Source organism: Abrus precatorius, unplaced genomic scaffold, assembly GCF_003935025.1.
Source record: "Abrus precatorius isolate BTA unplaced genomic scaffold, Abrus_2018 Scaffold10, whole genome shotgun sequence".
Lineage (NCBI taxonomy): Eukaryota > Viridiplantae > Streptophyta > Magnoliopsida > Fabales > Fabaceae > Abrus > Abrus precatorius.
In genome coordinates this window covers 34,641,199-34,660,803 of record NW_020874292.1, presented here as the reverse complement: position 1 = coordinate 34,660,803, position 19,605 = coordinate 34,641,199, and the positions used below count along the sequence as shown (strand labels likewise).

The following is a 19,605-nucleotide window of genomic DNA, read 5'->3' as shown; positions in this document are numbered from 1 at the left end:
TCATGATGAAGTTTGGAGTCATTATTCAATACTTGTCGGCTAAGATAATAGTATTTCACAATGATAAATTATGTGCATTTAATATTATTGTCGGTTATCAAGATAAATAATACCAAAAGCCCCTAACAAACTACTTCAGTTTTGTCCTTATTTTGAAGTCATTAACTCAGAAAGAGGTGTGACATATCCTACTTTCGATTTCTTTTATAAGAAACAAAAGACTAAATCACAGAGGATCAAAAAAAGTAATTAAATCAGTTATATTTTTTATAAATATAAATTTTATTTTAAGAATACTCATGATATTAAGTGGTGTAGTTAGTAATTTGTATATTTAATAATATTAAAATACTCTATTTTATTTCTTATAAAAAGGACCAAAAGGAGTAATAATCTAAGTAACTAGAACAAAGTTATAAATTGAAAATAATTTCACATTTTTCTATAACATCTTATGGATACAAAAGATCCTCTTCAGCAAGAAAATTGGTACAATGAATGAAACATTGCATGTAAGCTACAAAAATATAAACAGCGAGAGATAAATGTGATTAGCCTAGAATCCACTTCAAACTATGTGAACAGAGTTACAACATCTCTACGATATCCTCTTACAATCAAAATCCTTGGTACATTCTCCAGCAACAGATCCATGTACTCCATGTAGAAATATGCTGGGTGGCTCACTGGAGGTGGAGGTAGACTTACCAATACAACAGCAGCCATTCTGGAGTATCTCAAAATTGTTGAATTGAGCTTAAGCGTTGTGTAAAGAAATTTCTCAACCTGCTTCTCGTTCACAACCACGGACTTACCATCTGCCATTAAAGGAGAACCTTCTCTCTCAGCCGTCGCCTTCATTTGGTTTAAGTAATCAGCAATTCTTTGCTGAGCACTAGTAAATGCTTCCAATGACTCATCTTGTGGTGATCCACCATCCATCTGCCCGTCCCATTTCATTGTTATGACAAAGACTTCTGCTTGCATCCGAAGATCATAAAGGAACTTTTTCACATCAGCTTTCAGCCCCTCTGCATCTCCATCCTCTTCTGCAATACAGAAGACCTGAATCTTGCAATTCTCAAAGCTCGCCTTGGTAAGAAGAAGCTGAGAGAGAAGCAGCATTAGACCGCCATCTCTTACAATCCAATACAAATCAATTGTGCCATACTGCCTCTGGTACTCATTTGGCCATTCGTCAAGACCTTTCACTATAACTACAGCCTTGTTTGCAACTATGCAATCGTTAATTATCCCAACAAAGGTGGCAGGGATTTCTGTTAAGTTTTCCCGACGCCAGATTTCTGGGTAACGCATCACCACAATGTTTGGCTTGAGATTTCCAAGGCCCATTGTCTGAACAATGCCACGAAACCCTTCAGCCATATTAGGTGCTACAACAATCTCAGCCACACCTTCACAATTCTTGTAATCAATGTAGGTGCTAAGTTGTTTACAAGCAGCCTTGGCATCTTCAGCACATTCATGATAATCCCCATCTAGTATAGAGACAAATATGGACATTCCTCGACCTTTCTTCTTCATACAGTTAGCAAAGTCAGCAAGTTTGGGATGACAGGGAACATTTTCTGGCAGTTTGCCCCATGGTCGGCAAAATACTAGTGGAATTGGATACCAATTCTTTGGGTGCACTTGACTTGCTATAAAAATGAATGGAAATAAGTAACTAGAGAAACCCAAATTTGCAATAACAAACACATGCACAGATAAAAATGGCAGCCTGATGCTATAAAGTTTTTGCTACATGTTCAAATAATTTTTGTTTTGATACTCTTAAACAGCTGACCACTGAACAACCTTAGCATATGAATCATCATATCGTTATTCTGCATAGTAATTATGTTATAAAAACTGTAGATGATAAGTTAGATCAAGAGACATACATGCAATGTTAGAAACGCATCAGCCATTCAAGTTTGAACTTATACGTGCTACAATTGGAAGTTATAATCAAACAAGCTTTAATGCGTAGAGCGTTTATTTGAAAAGCATTTTGGGATTCATAAAAGATACCGGAAATATGATTATAGGAATATTGGTCATCACTCAACAAGCATCAGGTCAAAATATATGTCAAGGATTTCTGTTCAATATTATCCTGAATTTTCCAGTATAATAAATATTCAATTTTATACTATAAAGTCACTATAATAAATATTCATTTTTTTACTTTTAAGTCACTCATCCGCTCTTAATAAAAGCTTCAATCAATGATGATCCTCAAATGCAAATGACATTCGCTGCAGTAAAATAGATTTTATTCACATCTTGTGAGGAATTTAAATACATGATTTCCTTTCCACCGTAATCCTGTGAGGAAAGCAGGTTGCATGATTGCATCATTAATGTTTCACATAGATCAGAAGTTCCAAAAGTTTTAACCTCTCAAAACTACATAGATAATTCTAAATACCACCAAATGGAGTCTTTTTCATGGGAAATAAATATTTTTTCTTTAAAAGAAAATTTTAAATAATTCATATATACCTAATATTTCACAAATTTTCAAGCCTAAGTATCAATACTACCAGAGCATTTCTGTTCAAGGAAAATTCATAATTTAAAATGAAACAGAAACTTAGAACTAAACAAGGTATTCCACAATGTGGAAACTGAGTCAAAATAATTTTATTTAATTCAGTTTGAAATCATCCAATAAAACCAATTCATGGATCAGGCTGAATCCCCAATCCTGAGTGCAAGGATATAAAATCAACTCAACTAACTATAATAAAAATTTCTCCAAACTAACTAGAATTGAACATCGTCAGAACAACAGATATGTGGGTTGGGGGTGGGCTAGTGGATCAACCAAATCTGACTTGGCCATCCAATCATAAACAGATGCCAAACAAAGTTACTCTATTTTGTATTGTATCATCTACTTGAGGAGAGTAGATGATTGAATTTTATGATACATACCTCCTAGTGACCGAAGGCTCCGAAGTGCTAGTTGGAAATAAGCACTTTTGAAACCATCTCCCCAGTCCCCAGCCTTTCCTTTAATGCTCACGTACTTATATATGAGGCTTGCAAGGCCCAAAGACACCACTGTGAATGACCAAGAGATTAGGAACATGATCACTGCACAGGAAACAAAGTAATGGTCACCACATATCAAGTTTCATTATGAACAATCACACAGCAGCAGTATTACGCATAATTAATAATGTCAAACGGTTTATAGATTCACAATAGTATATTCCTCGCAGCCAAACCCCAATGATGAAGTTGGTATTTGTGAGAAAAAATCTCCACTTTGGTCACAACGACTAGATATTAAAATTGAAATTTGTGAAGCACTTGAAAAGGAAAGTTATAATATAAACCAATAAACAGGCTTTGTTGTTCAATGGGAGTCAAGTTTACCATGTGGAATAAGCATTCTACCTACAGCTCGAAACAATCTCAACATGTTTTATTCAAAAAGTTAAAACTACAATTCAAGAGTTCTGCATTATCTGTAGGAAGGCAGATGATATTGTTTTCTATGATCATCATACTTCATATGCTCACAGCCTCACAGCATATACCTTGTCCATGAACATGATATAATTGATATTATTGTGATAAAATATGGAATTTTCAGATTATCTCTCTGATTTTCCCATCATTTTCAAATTAGATACTTGGGAAAATTCATATTTTTCACATTGAGATGGCCCAGTCTTGTTCTAGTGCTGTCAGGTAACAAAATTGTTGACTTGTAGAAACACCTATGGATATAAATGTCAAGCTTAGGATAGGAGCCTCTAGTGGATCTCAGTAAATATTGTTAGACCTGTTGCAAAGATACATCATCAGACAACCAAATATCTGTAGCTGTGAGCATTGTCCACCATTTTCTACAGTCTCCATGTCATAACCATTGGAATGCAATCATTTGCAACCATCAGAATATCAAAGAAGCACTGGCCCAAGGATTGTTATATATGCAGATTATGCTACGTCTCTCTTTGATAGAAATTTTATTCATTGTATTTAACTTTCATTTTGCATTTGATAATTTCATGCGTTATCAAAGAATCGCCATTCCCTCCCAAAGGATTGGTGAAATGGTAATTTCATGCCCTCATTTATTTCACAGAATAACAACTATTACCCTTTATTAAATTTATCCTATTTGAATCCTAATTTTATTTTCAGCCCAAACTTCATGTGTCACCGTAATTTTACAGTTCAGCAATACAAATTTATGAGAAAAAATAATAAAATACAAGAATCAAATCATTATTCAAACTGTAATTTAACAAAAAACAAATTGTATGGAATAATTAAATTTTTTATTCTAAACATTATACAAGTTTTGATTTTTTCAAATAAATAAAACTAAGCTTGCTACATTTTAATGACAACATAAAACTAAGAAATAACTTTACAATATACATGGAAGAAGTTAACCCTTTTTTGTGTCAAGAGGGGGTATTTATAGCATTTGGATTAAATTTTATTATGTTCAGCATTGATTCTGTGCATCAAACAATTGAATGGCTTAGAAATTCATTCCATTCTGAAAGCTGGCAGGCTGTGGAATGAGAATGGTTGTTCCATTCTTCCGCATTCAATTCCATTTTTATTTTGTGAAATATCTATTTACAAAGTCTCTCAGGTTCTCAAATTAGGTACACTTGAAACAAGCTTGGTTCATATGATTAATATTAACCAAACTTGAAAAGTGGTGAAGCTAGTAGCTGTCAAATTCATTTGTATTTATCGATATATATTTGTAGTTACTATACAAAACTATATTTGTAGTTTCATTATCAGCTTCACATAGCTCTTCCCCTTTAATAAAACCAAAATATAAGTTATATACACTACAAACACACTCAGTAAAGGGCTTCTCACCACATTCTTTTGTCTATTTATTGTTAAAGGGTGTGTGTTGAATAAATAGCTAAATTAAGTGCTTGTTCAACAAGCTTTCATACATGAAAGCTTATAGCATAAATTTATTCATAAAACATGATAAAACAAGCTAAAAAGAATTTACTTCAATAAGCTCTACCAAAAAGCTTATTGAAATAAGATAAAAAAAAGAGCTTATAAGAGTCATTAATTATTTTTGGAAGCTCAAATAAACTCCTTATTAGCTTTCCTACACACCCATTGTTTCACTATTAGTGTGTTGAGTGCACTATCTATCACACACAGCTTCATTCTAATATTTTGTTTACACAAAAGGATTTTCAATCATCCTAGTTGTAGCCTTTCCACAGCAGCTAGTAGAACAACCCAAATCCAAATCACAAAGATATCACCAGATTGAATTAAAAAATAAGGAGATAAAGAAACAGTTGAAGTAAATCAATGACAAAAAAAAAACACAGAAAGACAGCATACCTATGCAAAGCAACGCTCCCACAAGCGATAAACTCCAATGGTGAAATTTCCAACGAGGACGCCAACTAGGGGCATCTAGAAGATCAAGAAGGAAGCAGGATAAGTTGACACCAGTGTAACATAGAAGGAAAAACATAGTTACAGTTGGAGTGATAAGATCCAGGTTCCCAATAACGACACACCCAATGCATAGGAAGGCGGTAAAAAGGGTAGCAACATGCGGCTCACTGCCATCTGCAACTTTAAAGTAGTTCAATATAGGTAAAATATCGTCATTGGCTATTGCTGCAAGCAGGCGTGGGGCACCAGTCAGGCTCTGAAGAGCAGCACCCATTGTTGAAAGAATAATCCCGATTTTAATTAATGAAGGAAAAGGCCAAGCAATTGTAGCTGTAAGTAGCCTGCATAAAAGCTCTAAATCAGAATTAAAACCAGTTAAAAGAATTTCTATCAGTATCCAAAATTATAAGGATACCTCCCCTCAAAGAAAAAAGCATCAGTTAAATTTTAGCACGGAGAATAGGCTTCCTGACACAAAGTTGATTACCAAACTACAAATTAAAAGGTAAAGCAATAAAAAGGGGTTTGGTCCACATTCAGAGGGAGTAGGTCTTTTCTCAAGTATCTTCTATTTTCTCATGTTTTTATTATTTTTTTTCGCAACTTTTTCTGTAAATTCTTTTTTATATGTATCAAGAAGAAATGTTATACAAACAACTTTTTGACCAAAAATTACCTGTCAGTTAATAGCTTCTGTCTGTTGGCAACAGCACCAAACAACATCAAAGAAACAAGATACAGAGTAGTAGTTACAAGAGTTGCAGCTAAAGTTCCAACAGGAATTGATCGCTGAGTATCTTTCAGAGAGGATGATCGATTAGAGCCTGCCATTATTCCTGTCACAGCTGGGAAAAAGAGGCCTACCAATGAACTGGGAGAAAAAGAAAATCACAATTAAAAAAATTGAAATATCATTTTAATATCATAAACTAGCAAAATTTTCAACAAATTGGTCCCTTAAGCACCTGCATTAAACATGAAATGGTTTAAATTATGCAGATGCCATAAATCTTAGCTTTACATTCTAAAAAACTATTCAACTTCCTAATTCTGAAACCTTTTAAATTATTTCTTATCTCAAGCATGTCATAAAGCTTTAATTATTTGAAAAAAAATAAGGACGTGAGAATTTTGTGTCAAAGGAAACTAAAGCAGAATTTGACTGTAATAGTTAACAAAATTATAGAACTGCATTTAAACAAAAAATTATTAAGAAACAATAATCACATGTTAATCACTATAAAAGGACAAAAACATATAATTAAACTTTTTTATTTATTTATTGTTTTAATAATATTTTATTCACATGGTCACCCCAATAAAAAGCTTCTAGCTCCACCACTGGTCATGTTCACTCAGATTCGCCATATAGCACTTAGATCAATTGCCAAAATTAGAAGACTTTCCCCAAAAGCCATTTATTGACAAGAGTAAAATCCAATGCCCACAGATAGTTAGGCGTTTTCAATAACATTGAAAGGCTAAATGGCAGAATAGAAGGATAGATGAATAAAAATGAATGAGAAAAGGCTGTGAAAACTTACTTGAAATTCCAGCTTACTGAGCCATCAGTTTCTGGAATTCCAGCATCATTAGTTTTTTGATAATCTGAACTCCAATTTTCTTTAAATGTCTCTGAACTCAACCCAGTAATTCCCTCTGAATTAATGTGGCAAAAATGGGAGAAAAGAGGAAATTAGCTAAAGTCAATCAATAGCAAATATCAGTATAAATAAATCTGGAAAAAAAAATGAATGCCTCCCTCTCAACAACATGCACTAAGAGAAGCAACGTGAGTTCTAAAAAATTACAAGTTACAATCCTATTGACTAATCTTTCCCTAATTATTGGTCAGATTTGTTTCTCTTTTCTGCTTCTGGCAGTGTGTTTCTTTTCAGTCAATTATACTCTTTGCTTCACTAAATTCTGTTCTTTATCCCCCCAAAAAGCAAAGGGAAACCTATTCAGTACTGCTTTCCAAACAAAGAATTTGATTTTGGGTCATGTTCGGGAAAAATTTAGGTCCAAAGCAATTGAATGTGTTCAGATCAGTTTTTGTGAATTTCTCTGCTCAACACGATTAGATCTTTCTTGTTCACAACGCGTAATAGGGTCATTTGAGAAATTTAAATAATCATGTAAAAAAAATATACACAAACATATAAAGTAAGAAAAAATGTTGACCCAAAACAATCACTATAAGGTTGCCACTCTTTTTACCTTACCAACCAAACCAAACCAATTATTAAAAGTTGGGATGTTTTGATAAGCGTAGGCCACCTTTAATGAAAGTTTATCAGAGGAAGCGTAAGAATAGGACAACTGTAGAGGATTTGAATTGTCAATCATAACTGTATTAGTTATAACTGTATTTTGTTTTATGCTCTATAAATAGTTAGTTAGAAAGGGGGGAAGGAATCTTTTTGGAGAAATCGGAGATTAGAGGGAGAGACTGGAACTCTCGAAATTCCAGTAAGAAGGTGTTGTACAGTTTCCTATTTTCTTCTCTTGTTCAGAGAAGATCCAATAAAGAAATCTATTCTTTGTTCAGTACCTATCATGTTTTTGGTTCTTCAGGTTCATGACTCAACCAGTACCCATACCCACCTTCTATATTCCTTTTCCTAGAAGCTTCAACAGTACAATTTGTCTTCAAAGCAACAGTAAAATAGAAGCCTAGACTGAGTTGTAGTTTTTCCATGAATAGAATGTTATTAATCGTCAAGCCATACGAGAGCAACCTTTTATTAAATCATTAAAATAATCCAAAGTTCAGTCGACTTGTATAGATTAAGTGAAGTATCCTTCAAAGAACATTTTAATTTAGTATTGTAAAATATTGTTTTAGGTTAAAACACTTCCAGACCCATTAAACTTAAATTACAAACATCTTTGTACAAGTCCATATTCTAGAATGTTTTGTTCAGCGCTTATGAAATAACCAGTGCTCTTGGTATTCCCTTCGTTCATCCTTTTAATAACAACTTGTTATGTGATAAGGGGGATGCAATAGTTTTGCTCTATTGAAAAATTAAAAGAAGCAGAAAGCTCAAAACTTATGTTTTTTATTCTTGAAATCAATTGTGTTACCAGATTGAGAAAGTGCCTAGACAAAATAGTCTCCAGGATAAAGCTAAAACTTCAATCCTCGATTAAAACAGACAAAGGTGGTTGCAAAATGACATTATTACAAAAGTGGAGAATTGGGAAAAGGGGATATAGAACAAAAAAAAACAAACCTGAAGGATGATCCTTCCTTGCCAAAAGAATTCCCAAGAATATGCAGACGACTGAGAATAAAACAGGTATGAGAAAAGCAGGTGCAACCCGATTTATCATCTTTACCCCTCCAAATACAATAAAGCATAACAGAATAGTCACAACAATCCCATAAATTTGCAGGTCATGAGAACTTGGACTCTGTATCGGTTGTGCAATTGCAGTACCATTAACATGTGTGATAGTCTCTGCACTTGCAATATGAAAAAATAATAATTAAACAATCAATTCCTCACCTCAAACGTAATGCTTGAATATTAGTCAAAATGCCAATCACTGTACAACCATTAAGTATACCAAGGGCTTGGTTCAGTAGACAAGATAGTATAGAAAAATGATAGGATATGAGAGTTGACTCAGAACAAGAGTTGGACAAGCTCTTAGGTTATTTTACATTTGATACAATACCACAACAACAAATTAAATGCATTGTGTTATTCTATCTTGTCTATTTCTAACCCAGACCCTCCACACCTATGTATGTATGTATAAATACAGGTATACAATTTCTTTTTTATTGCGATACAATAATGCAATGTCACAATTCCAGTTGAGTACACCAAGGTTCTTGTCTTCTCAAAGTGAAATCTGTTGCAGAACAAAATTATTTACAATTGTAGGGGATATATGTAAAACCAAAACCACAAAACACCAACCTAAATAACATGCTTGAATTAAAAAATAAATGAAACGTAGAAAACCAATTAATTCCAAAAACGATTTATTAATTAGACTCCTTACCTCTAAAGATCCCAGCAGAAGGAACCGCTTTCAAAAATGTTTCTACAGCTCCCAAGACATAACTAGAACCATAAACAAAAGACAATAAACTTCAGAATATATTGCAGAGTAAATATTATGCTATCATGACTACAATTTAGCAAGACTTATCCATTACCTTCCTAGCCTAATCTCCTTTCAAAAGTTTAAAAGTATTAAAAAAAATTTATGCACTTACAGTGCTCCAGCAACAGCATTTCCAAGGAAGAAGCATAAACCAATGCTAACTCCAACTTCTGGACCAAGGGCACGACCTATGAGATAGTATGGTCCCCCACCCTACAGAACATACACAAAAGAAAAAAGGCTAAACTGTATCTATCAACTATTAATGCAAACTAGTCAAAGCATGTTTGGATTTGCTTAATTTTTAGGGAAAACTGCTTTTTTTTTCTTTCAAAACCTCACTCAAGAAGATTTTTTACTGCAAACTATATAGTACAAAAAATAAATAAATCCAGACAAACAATTAAAGCTGAAAATGAAGAATAAAGGAAAAAGGTCAGAAAAAATATCCCAGAACAGTCCAAGAAACTACTCTCAAAAATTTACAATTTCAAAATTATGCCTTTTATGCAACTTCCCAGCATATACCATAAATACCCTTATGTGTAGACCCAACCCCAAAAGCTGTCTCTAAACAGAAATTGCCACTGATAGGATCCCACGCATGCTAGGAATATGGGGAAAGTACAGTTATATTGACTTGGACTGTTGGGCAATCCACTCCCCATGAGCTAGATTTTAGGGCTCCACTAGGAACAGGTATTTTTCAATACTAGTATGATAAGAAAGCTTATCCGATCCAAACACTGGCCGCCCTGCAAATGTTGAATCTTATAAACCTCATACACTGGATGTTTGGTCCTAGGTGTGAGGAGGTGTGTTCGTTTGATGCATCTGGGTGTCTCAGTTCAATTTCTCTAGGATGCAGAGCTGGAATAAATCCTGATACTTGACTTGTGCTTCTTCTATTGAATTTATTTTTCACCATAAGTGGCCTCTAATTCCATACATATATGTTCAACGCTTTATGGCCGGCATTAATTTATTAGATATGCTTTTATAAATTAACTTTTCATAACTTTATACAGTATATGATAAATTTAGATATGCATCTCAATAATATTTTCAACTGATGTTTATATATTTCATATAGTCTACATTGATGAATTAGATTTTATAATTAGTAATACCATTTTATTATTAAAGTTTAATTCTTAGATATTGAATTTTTAGTCATCAGTAACTGCAATAACATGTAAAATGCTTACAAGAAACAAAGTTTGTAGTGTATATATATATAAAATCCAATTTAAGAAATTCATAAAAAGAAATTAAAATACAATCAACAATTTATCTATTTAAAAAACAAAACAAAAAATGTGCTCGAAACAAATTTACCAAGAAATTCTTTTTTATTTCCTAATCACTAAAACTATTTTTAAAACCTAATTACCGGACTTTTTTTTATTTCTTCTATATAGTTTTTCAAAATTGTTTTAAAAAATAGTTTTCAAAAACTTAAAAACACAATAAAAAATTTACAAATTCAGATGAATTTGGCACGGCCAGTAGCCTTTTAGGAAGTAAATTCCACGACACATCATTTTCTCACATCATTTCCCATTATTGCTCAACTTAACCCCAAAAACTAGCTTCAGTGAAGAGTATTTTCCAAGTCTTATATAAATAGTACTTTGGTTACATTCCCAATTGATGTAGTAAATCTTAACACACCCAGGCTAAGGCATCTAGAGTGTGAAGTTTGCAGGATTCAATGGTCAAACATCAAAACTATTTCAGCAATTCAACTCCAATACTAAATTAGAAATGTACTAGATCAAACTCAACGCTAAAAGTTAGCTTAAAGGAGGAAAACTATCCCAATCTTATAAGGAATACTTAAGCCATATTCCAAACTGATGCAGAAACTTTTATCTTGAAGGTGTGCAGGTGACTGAGTAAGAACTTTTATTTTGTAAAGCTTCTACAAATTTGTGTTTGGTCCAACTTCTCCTTTAACAAAAAAGAGTTGGGCAAGTGCTACTTAAGATCTAAATGGCCTCATTGAATACTAGGTGTCTTGACAAACAAAACACAATGCTATCATAAGACCACAAGGAGTTCTTACATCCTTTACTCGTTAGACTAACCCCAAACCCCAACTGAATGGATATTAGAGAGAACATTCAATTAGGTCCAATTGTATCCAAGCACCTAACAGGCCTTAAACACAAACAGTGTGTTAAAGTACTTAATTAAGAGCTTATTCAATGAGCTCTTATCACATGAGGGCTTATGACATAAATTTGATTACGAAACTAATTCAAGTAAACTAAAAAGAGCTTATTTTGACAAGTTATATCAAGAAGTTTACTGCAATAAGTTAATAGAGTTTATGAGAATCAGTTATTTTCATAAACTCTTCTAAATATTTAACCATTCCCTTGTCACAAATCAATTGTACTAGCCTCAACTTGAGCATTACAGCAACAACAAAATCTTATCCAACTAAGTACCAACACCTACTAAGTCTTATTTCTCTAGATGAAGTCGACTACATAAATCATACAACATCGTTGAACTTAATCCAAAACCAAATTCTCAAAAATATTATTTATCATTAGATGTTTTTAACAATGTTTTCTAAAGATTTCTAAATCTTTCTCTTTCATTTTTTACCAAACTAAAAATTATGTCACCTACTTGTTTTATTGATGCCACCAATAACCTTCTCTACATGTGACCAAACTATTTTAGACGATTTTTTATCGTTTTTTCATTACAAGTGCTACTCCAATATTTTGCATATACAATCATTTCTTATTCTATCCTTTTTTTTATAATCACTAATCTATCTTAACATTTTTATTTCAGCTACTTTCACTTTTCTTTTCTTTTTTTATGTCATTCCTTGAAAATTCAGCATTTGCTGTCAAATAGAATTGTTGGTCATATAACAGTATGATAAAATTTTCCTCTTACAACCACAAATAAATTTTGATGTTTTTCTTCACTTTAACTACCTAACTTCTATTCTATAAGTCATATCTTCATTAATTTATCTATCATTATGTAAAATTGATCTCAAGTAGTACTCTCCACCTACTAAGCAACACATGACAATAAATTCCTTTTTCAAATTAACTATCAATATAGTTTAAATTTGTGAAATAATAATAAACAAATTAACAACAAAAGAAAAACAAGTAACCTAAGGTACAGTTACTCTTAAGAATCAAAATTTGAAAAGACGTTAAGAAAAATATTACAGATTTGCAGTCATACCATATAGTATAAGCACCAGTTCAACTTCTCATAAAGTGCATACCTTCATGGCACCATTGGTTGCAATAGCACTCAATGATATTGAAGTAAGAAATGTACAAGTACCACATAAAGCAACAAGCAACAATGTCTCTCCTATTCCAGCCATACCAACAATCCTACAATAATCACGAATCATTGAAAAGAAAACATCTAAATTTTAGCTAGTTGAACAACAGAGTTACTCAATTCAATAAATGCAAAATGTCGAAGGATACTAAAGCAAATATTACAATAAATATACAGTATCAAGTAGAAATGACTAATTTATTCCCGGTCTTACATGGTTAGCAAAGTTCTATACCAGTTTATACAAATAAAAAAACTTTAGTAAAACTAATCAAAATCACAAATTAAGATTTTTGATATTGAAATCACAAATGCACCTCTCATCATTTATTTTTACTATTTTTTTTTTTTGTATAGAAATGAAGTTTTATTGAAAAGAACAAAAATACAATTAGGCAAGTTTAATGTCACCAAAGGAGTTGACGGGCAAAAAAAGGAACATAGTAATGCAGTTGGGCATTCAAATCCCTTTATAAATTGGACATGCCAACACCCTCAAAACAAATATGGGCCACAAACCAAACAGCAACTAAGACCATAACAACAAAATAAAGGGCAAAGGAAATCTGCTTATAGAAGTGTGCAACTGATCCAACTAAATGCCCCAAAGAACAACAAAGATCTCGTACTGTCATAGATGTTTAGCCTCCCTGGTTTTGCCAAAACCTATTATAGTGATGGAAATCAAAGAGGGCAACCAATGCAGAAGAAAAATGATACATTGGTGGTTCATGGCAGTCCAATGAGTCAACGACAAAAGCTCATGCTAAGAAAGTTAAAGAGGCTATGGAGAAACTAGTTACTGAAATTCGTAGAAATCTAATCATGGGTAGCAATGGGTCGACCTGGCTATATTTTATTGAACCTTTGAAAGACTATAAAGTATTTTGATATCATAGTAATTAAGAATAATTTTAATTAGTTGATTATAGATTTTAGGCTAGTAACAATAATTCAAGACTAATTTATTGATTTAGGCTTATTGATTTTATTAATTTAGAAATTGAGTAGACCAACCAATGCAGAAGACAAGTGATACAATGGTGGTTCATGGGTCTAATGATAAAAACTCAAGCAAACAAAGTTAAAAAGGCAATGGAGAAACCAGTTGAAGTTCATACAAATCTAATCATGGGTAGCAATGCGGCTGACTTGATTTATTTGATTGAACTTTTAACAGGATAAGTATTTGGGCTCATTAATTTGGAAATATTATTATTAGCTGATTGTAGATTTTAGGCTTGTAATAATAATTTAAAGACTAAGTTTATAGATTTTTGGTTTATAATAAATTAGAACTATTTTATATTAGTTAATTATGTCTATACAAGATAACTATGAAGCACATAATTTACTCTTGTTTGGAATGTCGTAGTGTTAGACGCCTTTTTGACATCTACACTTCCCAAACAATTGATCAACACACGTAGGCCGCTCCTCATTGAGTATCCAATTTAAATTTTATTTTTTGTTGCTTCACACACTTGAGCTAACACCTCCACACATCTCAGACACCTAAGTCAACACTTCAATATAGATAGTAGTCACACACTAGAATTAAAAAAATAATAACTTCAAAAAAGTTAGTTCAAAATATAATATAAAATACTAGAAAATAATATCTTTTATTTTTTTATAAAGCTCACTATCATAGAAAAATATATAAAACTTAGTAAATATGCCTCGTTTAGAAAAATATAATTTTATCTTATTTTAGAGAAAAAAAATTTGTAGAGACTAAATGCTTAGATAAATAGATAGATTGATAGATGCAGTGTCGTGTTCTATATTTTAGACTTTAGTCGTGTCATGTCTACTGTTTGTGTTAGAGTATGTGCTTCATATTAAGATGGGAAAAACATTGATTTTGAGAGGCTGGTTAAAAAATCCTATTAAAATGGTATCAACAATTGTGAGCATATTCTTGTAACAAGTTCTCCAACTTCAAGTTCGCAATTACAAAATTCTCATAGGGTCAAATTGGTATCAACCTTTGGTCCATGGGTGAGCTCATAATCATGAGATTCAAGAGTTTCCCCTTCTTCGAGTTTGTGAAGGCAAATGTTCCATAAGGTCTAAGAGTCCAACTTGTGGTTTGTGGGTGAGCATAATCATAACACTTAGGAGTTTCCACTTACATGTAGCCAAAATCAGATTATGAGTGATCCGAGGTGCATCTATCTACTCAATCTTCATCTATCCATCTATATATATTGTTTTCCAAATCATAGTGAACCAAACAAGTTACAATGTCCCCAGTAAAGGGGTAAACCTAGTGCTGAACATAAATCAATTTGAGCATACAGATGATGATTATACACACATGAATGATATTGAATCATGCATAAATATATATTTCATCTTGTTATATTTCACATAAGAATCATACCATAGGTTCTATTTTACATTTTGCATAATGTACATAAGAGAATTTAATTAAAGTATCAACAAATATCCAATGTGTCTGTGAATCAAATACACATGATGCATATTCCAAAAATCATATTTATGAATCAAGATTTATGCATTTTGGGATGTTGAATTTTCAAGTCAACTATGTTTAATATAGAAATCTGACCTCACCTAGTGAGATAAGGCTTAGTGTTGTTGTTGTTGTATGTTTAATATAGAAATGAAGAAACATTTGGAAGAGTCGAACATTAGAAGTTTTGGCATTTAGAACCTATTTGGTTGTTTGACAAAAGATTTCCTATTTCCATTTCTTGTTATCACTAATGTTCACCAATAAATACAAACTAGCCACATTGTATTTTACTTCCTGTTTTCAAAACTTTGCAAAAGAACTGGTGAAAAAAGCATGATGTCTTTTCAACATTTTGGTCCAATCTTTGAAGATAAGAAATAAAGTGAAGGTAAAATCAAATTTTTTAAATTTTTAATGAAAATAGAAAACAATTTTTCACGGAAAATAGGAATGAAGAAGAAAAGGGTAAATGTTCTTGTGTAGAAGTTTTACAGGAAATTCAGATAAGTTATTAAATCTCAACATGTAACTTTTACTTTAAAAAAGCCCAATAAATATACTTTGAAAAGGTATTCATGGAAGTATTTCAAAAGAATCAAAACTAAGTGCAATAGCCAAGTTTGGAATTTTGAAAACTGACATTTGGTTACCATATTGATGATCTCAAACAAGAGATTCAATTTCAACTTCAAACTATGGCGACAAGTTAACACAAAGAGCTTTCAAATGAATGATCATTTTCTCAAAACAGGGAAGAAATAAGGAAGTTGTGGCTTCTATCCTTTTAAATTTGAATTGTTGTTAGGTTGTAGTTGAATATCAAGTTACAATATCTGAATTCTTCAGACACTATTTCAAACTTCAATTAACAGTCTCAAAAATTTCTAATATTCGGTTTTAATAGACATTAAATGAGCTAATAATTGAGGTAAGAAGTAAAACAATATACAAGTTACCAAGAGAAACGAATGTAGTAGATGATGCCCAAAATGCTTTGTATACATGGAATGAATACACCCATCATTGTACCCAGTTTGGGAGCAGCAGGCTGCAAAATTAAATAAACATGTAACGTCCAGACTAAAAAAATTATAAAATTGAAATTGATATGATCATATGAAATTTAACTTATAATAACCATGTTTTTTGCATTTACAATGAAAAAAATAGACCCAAAAATATATTTAACTGTCAGGGATTATGGCAAATTTCAACTACCCATGCATATAGCTTCGTATTACTTTCAAACAAACAACTTACCCCAACCAAGTAGAAAACAAAAGCACTGATATAGCATAGAAGTATTTATTAGTGTGTGTATGAAAGGGACACATCAACTGAGAAGAGAAGTTTAATGTGACAGTGAAAGCCATAAATCATGCAACTGAATCATGCATGTTAGTTAGGATTAGAATATTATGCCATGTGAATATTGCAAATGGTATTGGAGTATGTGAATTTTAATTAATTTCTACTCCAGATCACCACTGCATGACCTAACTGTCAAGATTTGATCATCTCAACTAACACCCCTAGTTCATATGACTCATTATAAATGTGTTGTGTAAAATATGTATAGCATGAGGAAAGAGCAATTTCAGAACTTGTTAAAATAAAAGATTCGGAATATTTTTTTCACGATCACCAAAACAACTAAAGTTCTTTTTCTGAATCATCTTGCCTATAACGCAAACAGATGTTATAGACTTAATAGTATAAATAATTTAATCCTTTCCAATTTCCTAGTTTGATAAATTCAAATCAAAAACACATAGAACTTTATCAATGACTACATGTGAATATGTCATTGCTGTTAACAAAACAAATAGGATATCGAAAGGAAGTAAACTTATACTTAAGAAATTTGCATACCTTTGGCAGCCCAGCAGTGATGGATATATCCTCACCTTCTCTAGGACTAGATGGTTGTGCAACGTGCTCCCCAGTCATACTGAAGAAGGACAGGATATTGTCAACAAAAATTGTTTAACAGCGGAGAACTAAGAAAAAATTTCCAAAATAAAATCAAATTTAACAAAATCAATATTTATTAAAGGCATCCATGATCTATCTATTATGTGAAAAAATTAGCGCCTTTTTGTTCACACCTGAAAATGCCTTTAAAATTAAAAAATGTTGAAAATTTTTTCAAAAATATAGATAATTTAAAAAAAAATTAAGAGGCAAAAACTCAAAGTTGTTACAGTGCTTTTATCACAGTTAAAAATAGTAGCTATTTCTTCTAAATAAAAAAGGCTAAAAAGTCAGAAAATGCTTATTTTTAAAGCTTATCCAATCCACCCTCAAACAGGCAATATATCACGTGCAAGTTTGATCCCTATGCAAACTCAAAATTTAAGTAAATAAAGCCAACATCCAACGCATGAGGAATAACGGTTCACACTTCACAGTAGCAGCAAGCAAGTCTCGTGGTACCTCTTGAGACCAAGAATGTTGACAAGAGAATCAAAACCGAACAACTCCAATTTAGAATCCTGCTGCTGTGATCCGTTAGGTTGTGATTGATGCGAAGCGTTCCCCTCTCTGGCATCCGAACTCCCATTCGCACTTACATTCACTTTTCTGACAACAACAGCAACAACATTAACACAAGTGAAAAAAAAATCACAAAAACACACAATACACACGATTTCACTAGTTCCAACCATAGTTAGTGACAACACCGCCCAAATTGTACAAGCGACTAGCTTAATTCCTTCACATAAACACACAAGCACACTATCTCTCTCACACAACACAATTTTGCTCGTTTCAACATTGCTCCAATTTCCTCGCATTATTCTGATAGGGCACTCTTTTCTCATTCGGAAACGAAATGAAATCATCGAAACCGCGAAAGATGCAGTTGCAGGAGACGGAAGAGCGTGAATACCTGAGATTCGGAGGATGATCTTGCACGGCAGCAGAGGAAGAAGAAGAAGAAGATCCAGGATCGATGGAAGACATCTCGAGCACCGCACGATCGTTGGCCAAGACAGGGCGATACTGGCGACCAATCGGTGAACGAAAACCGTCATCGCCGCCACCGCCTTCAATGTCACCGTCCCCCATTTCTCGATCTATTGCAGATTCAAATCGGAAATCCGAATCAGAAATCGGATATATAGAAGATACACGAAACACGCGACGAAAAATTCAGATCCGGCACTTTATATTACGTATTGTTTATTTATTATGCGAATGGGAAAGGGTAAGAGAAATAGAGAGGATGAGATACGTCTTTGAATGGGAATAGAAATTCCAGATGGAGACTGGGTGAAAAGGGTGAAATTTATGAAAGTTTGTATTGGAGGGAGGAAGAAAATTAATAATATTAGTTGCAGAGAATTTTTAAATGAAATATTGTCTTTAATCAAAACTTTTCTTCTTTTTTTTTTTTTTGTCAACTTTGTAAAAATATTTCTGAATAGTATAGGTTTATATTAGTTTATAGTTTATTATAAAAAAATTGAAAATATTTATATAAATTCATAAAAAATAAAAATGCAATACTCTTTTTTGTAAAGTATAATTTTGATAACATGACTATCGTAAATTCATAAAAGTATATTTCTGAATAGTACAGATTTAATAGGGTTAATTAATTTGAAAACAAAACATGGCTATTTTCTTCAAAAATCAATCCCCCATTTAATAGGATTAGTTTATTTGAGAATAAAACATTATTATTTATTTATTTTCATCAAAAATCAACTGCACATGTGTGTTGAGTTTCAATTAGAAAAATACAATTTATTTTATCTTCAAAAAGTATAATAATAATAAAAAAATTATAAATATTTAAAAATTTAATCTAAACACATTGCGCTTAAAAAACAGATACGCGGGTTTGAACTTTAAACGAAGGAATGCGATAGTAGAGTGACTTAACTTACATTAAGAGAATAATGTATTAAATTGTTTTTATTTTGATTATTTTAATTTCTGAAATTAAAATATTATTTCAGTTTCTTTAAATTATTAAATATTAATTGTTTTAAATATTTTAATATTAAATAAATATCATTTAATAATAAATTCATAAATTGAGATAATATTTTATAATGTTAGTTAATTGATCAAATCACATAGTATTATTTTAACTTAATTAATAATTTAGGGACTTAAATTTGAGTCTTGAATATATTGTTACATTAAATATACACGAGTAGAGTCTTACTAAAATAATGATTATATCTAACTTGAATCTAAAAAAACAATATGTAAAATTATTTTAA

At 32.0% G+C, this 19,605-nt stretch overlaps 1 protein-coding gene across 3 annotated transcripts; it reads right to left on the bottom strand.

Moving 5' to 3' along the window:
- Positions 1 to 340: 340 nt before the first annotated feature.
- Positions 341 to 18,671, bottom strand: LOC113863626 (cation-chloride cotransporter 1). 3 transcript variants are annotated; one of them, XM_027497288.1, is made up of 14 exons: positions 18,261 to 18,645; positions 17,804 to 17,950; positions 17,240 to 17,318; positions 16,324 to 16,415; positions 14,874 to 15,086; positions 12,818 to 12,932; positions 9,662 to 9,762; positions 9,445 to 9,506; positions 8,664 to 8,891; positions 6,969 to 7,083; positions 6,101 to 6,295; positions 5,365 to 5,765; positions 2,944 to 3,105; positions 424 to 1,661 (listed from the first exon to the last, which is right to left on the bottom strand). In XM_027497288.1, exons 5-14 carry the CDS (start codon positions 14,900 to 14,902, stop codon positions 574 to 576), a joined length of 2,496 nt encoding a protein of 831 aa, XP_027353089.1. In that variant the 5' UTR covers positions 14,903 to 15,086; positions 16,324 to 16,415; positions 17,240 to 17,318; positions 17,804 to 17,950; positions 18,261 to 18,645; the 3' UTR covers positions 424 to 573. The 3 variants fall into 3 exon arrangements, with proteins under 3 accessions (XP_027353074.1, XP_027353081.1, XP_027353089.1); XM_027497273.1 differs by lacking the exon at positions 14,874 to 15,086 and having other exon boundaries at positions 341 to 1,661; positions 18,261 to 18,671; XM_027497280.1 differs by lacking the exon at positions 14,874 to 15,086 and having other exon boundaries at positions 420 to 1,661; positions 17,804 to 17,911; positions 18,261 to 18,627.
- Positions 18,672 to 19,605: the final 934 nt, after the last annotated feature.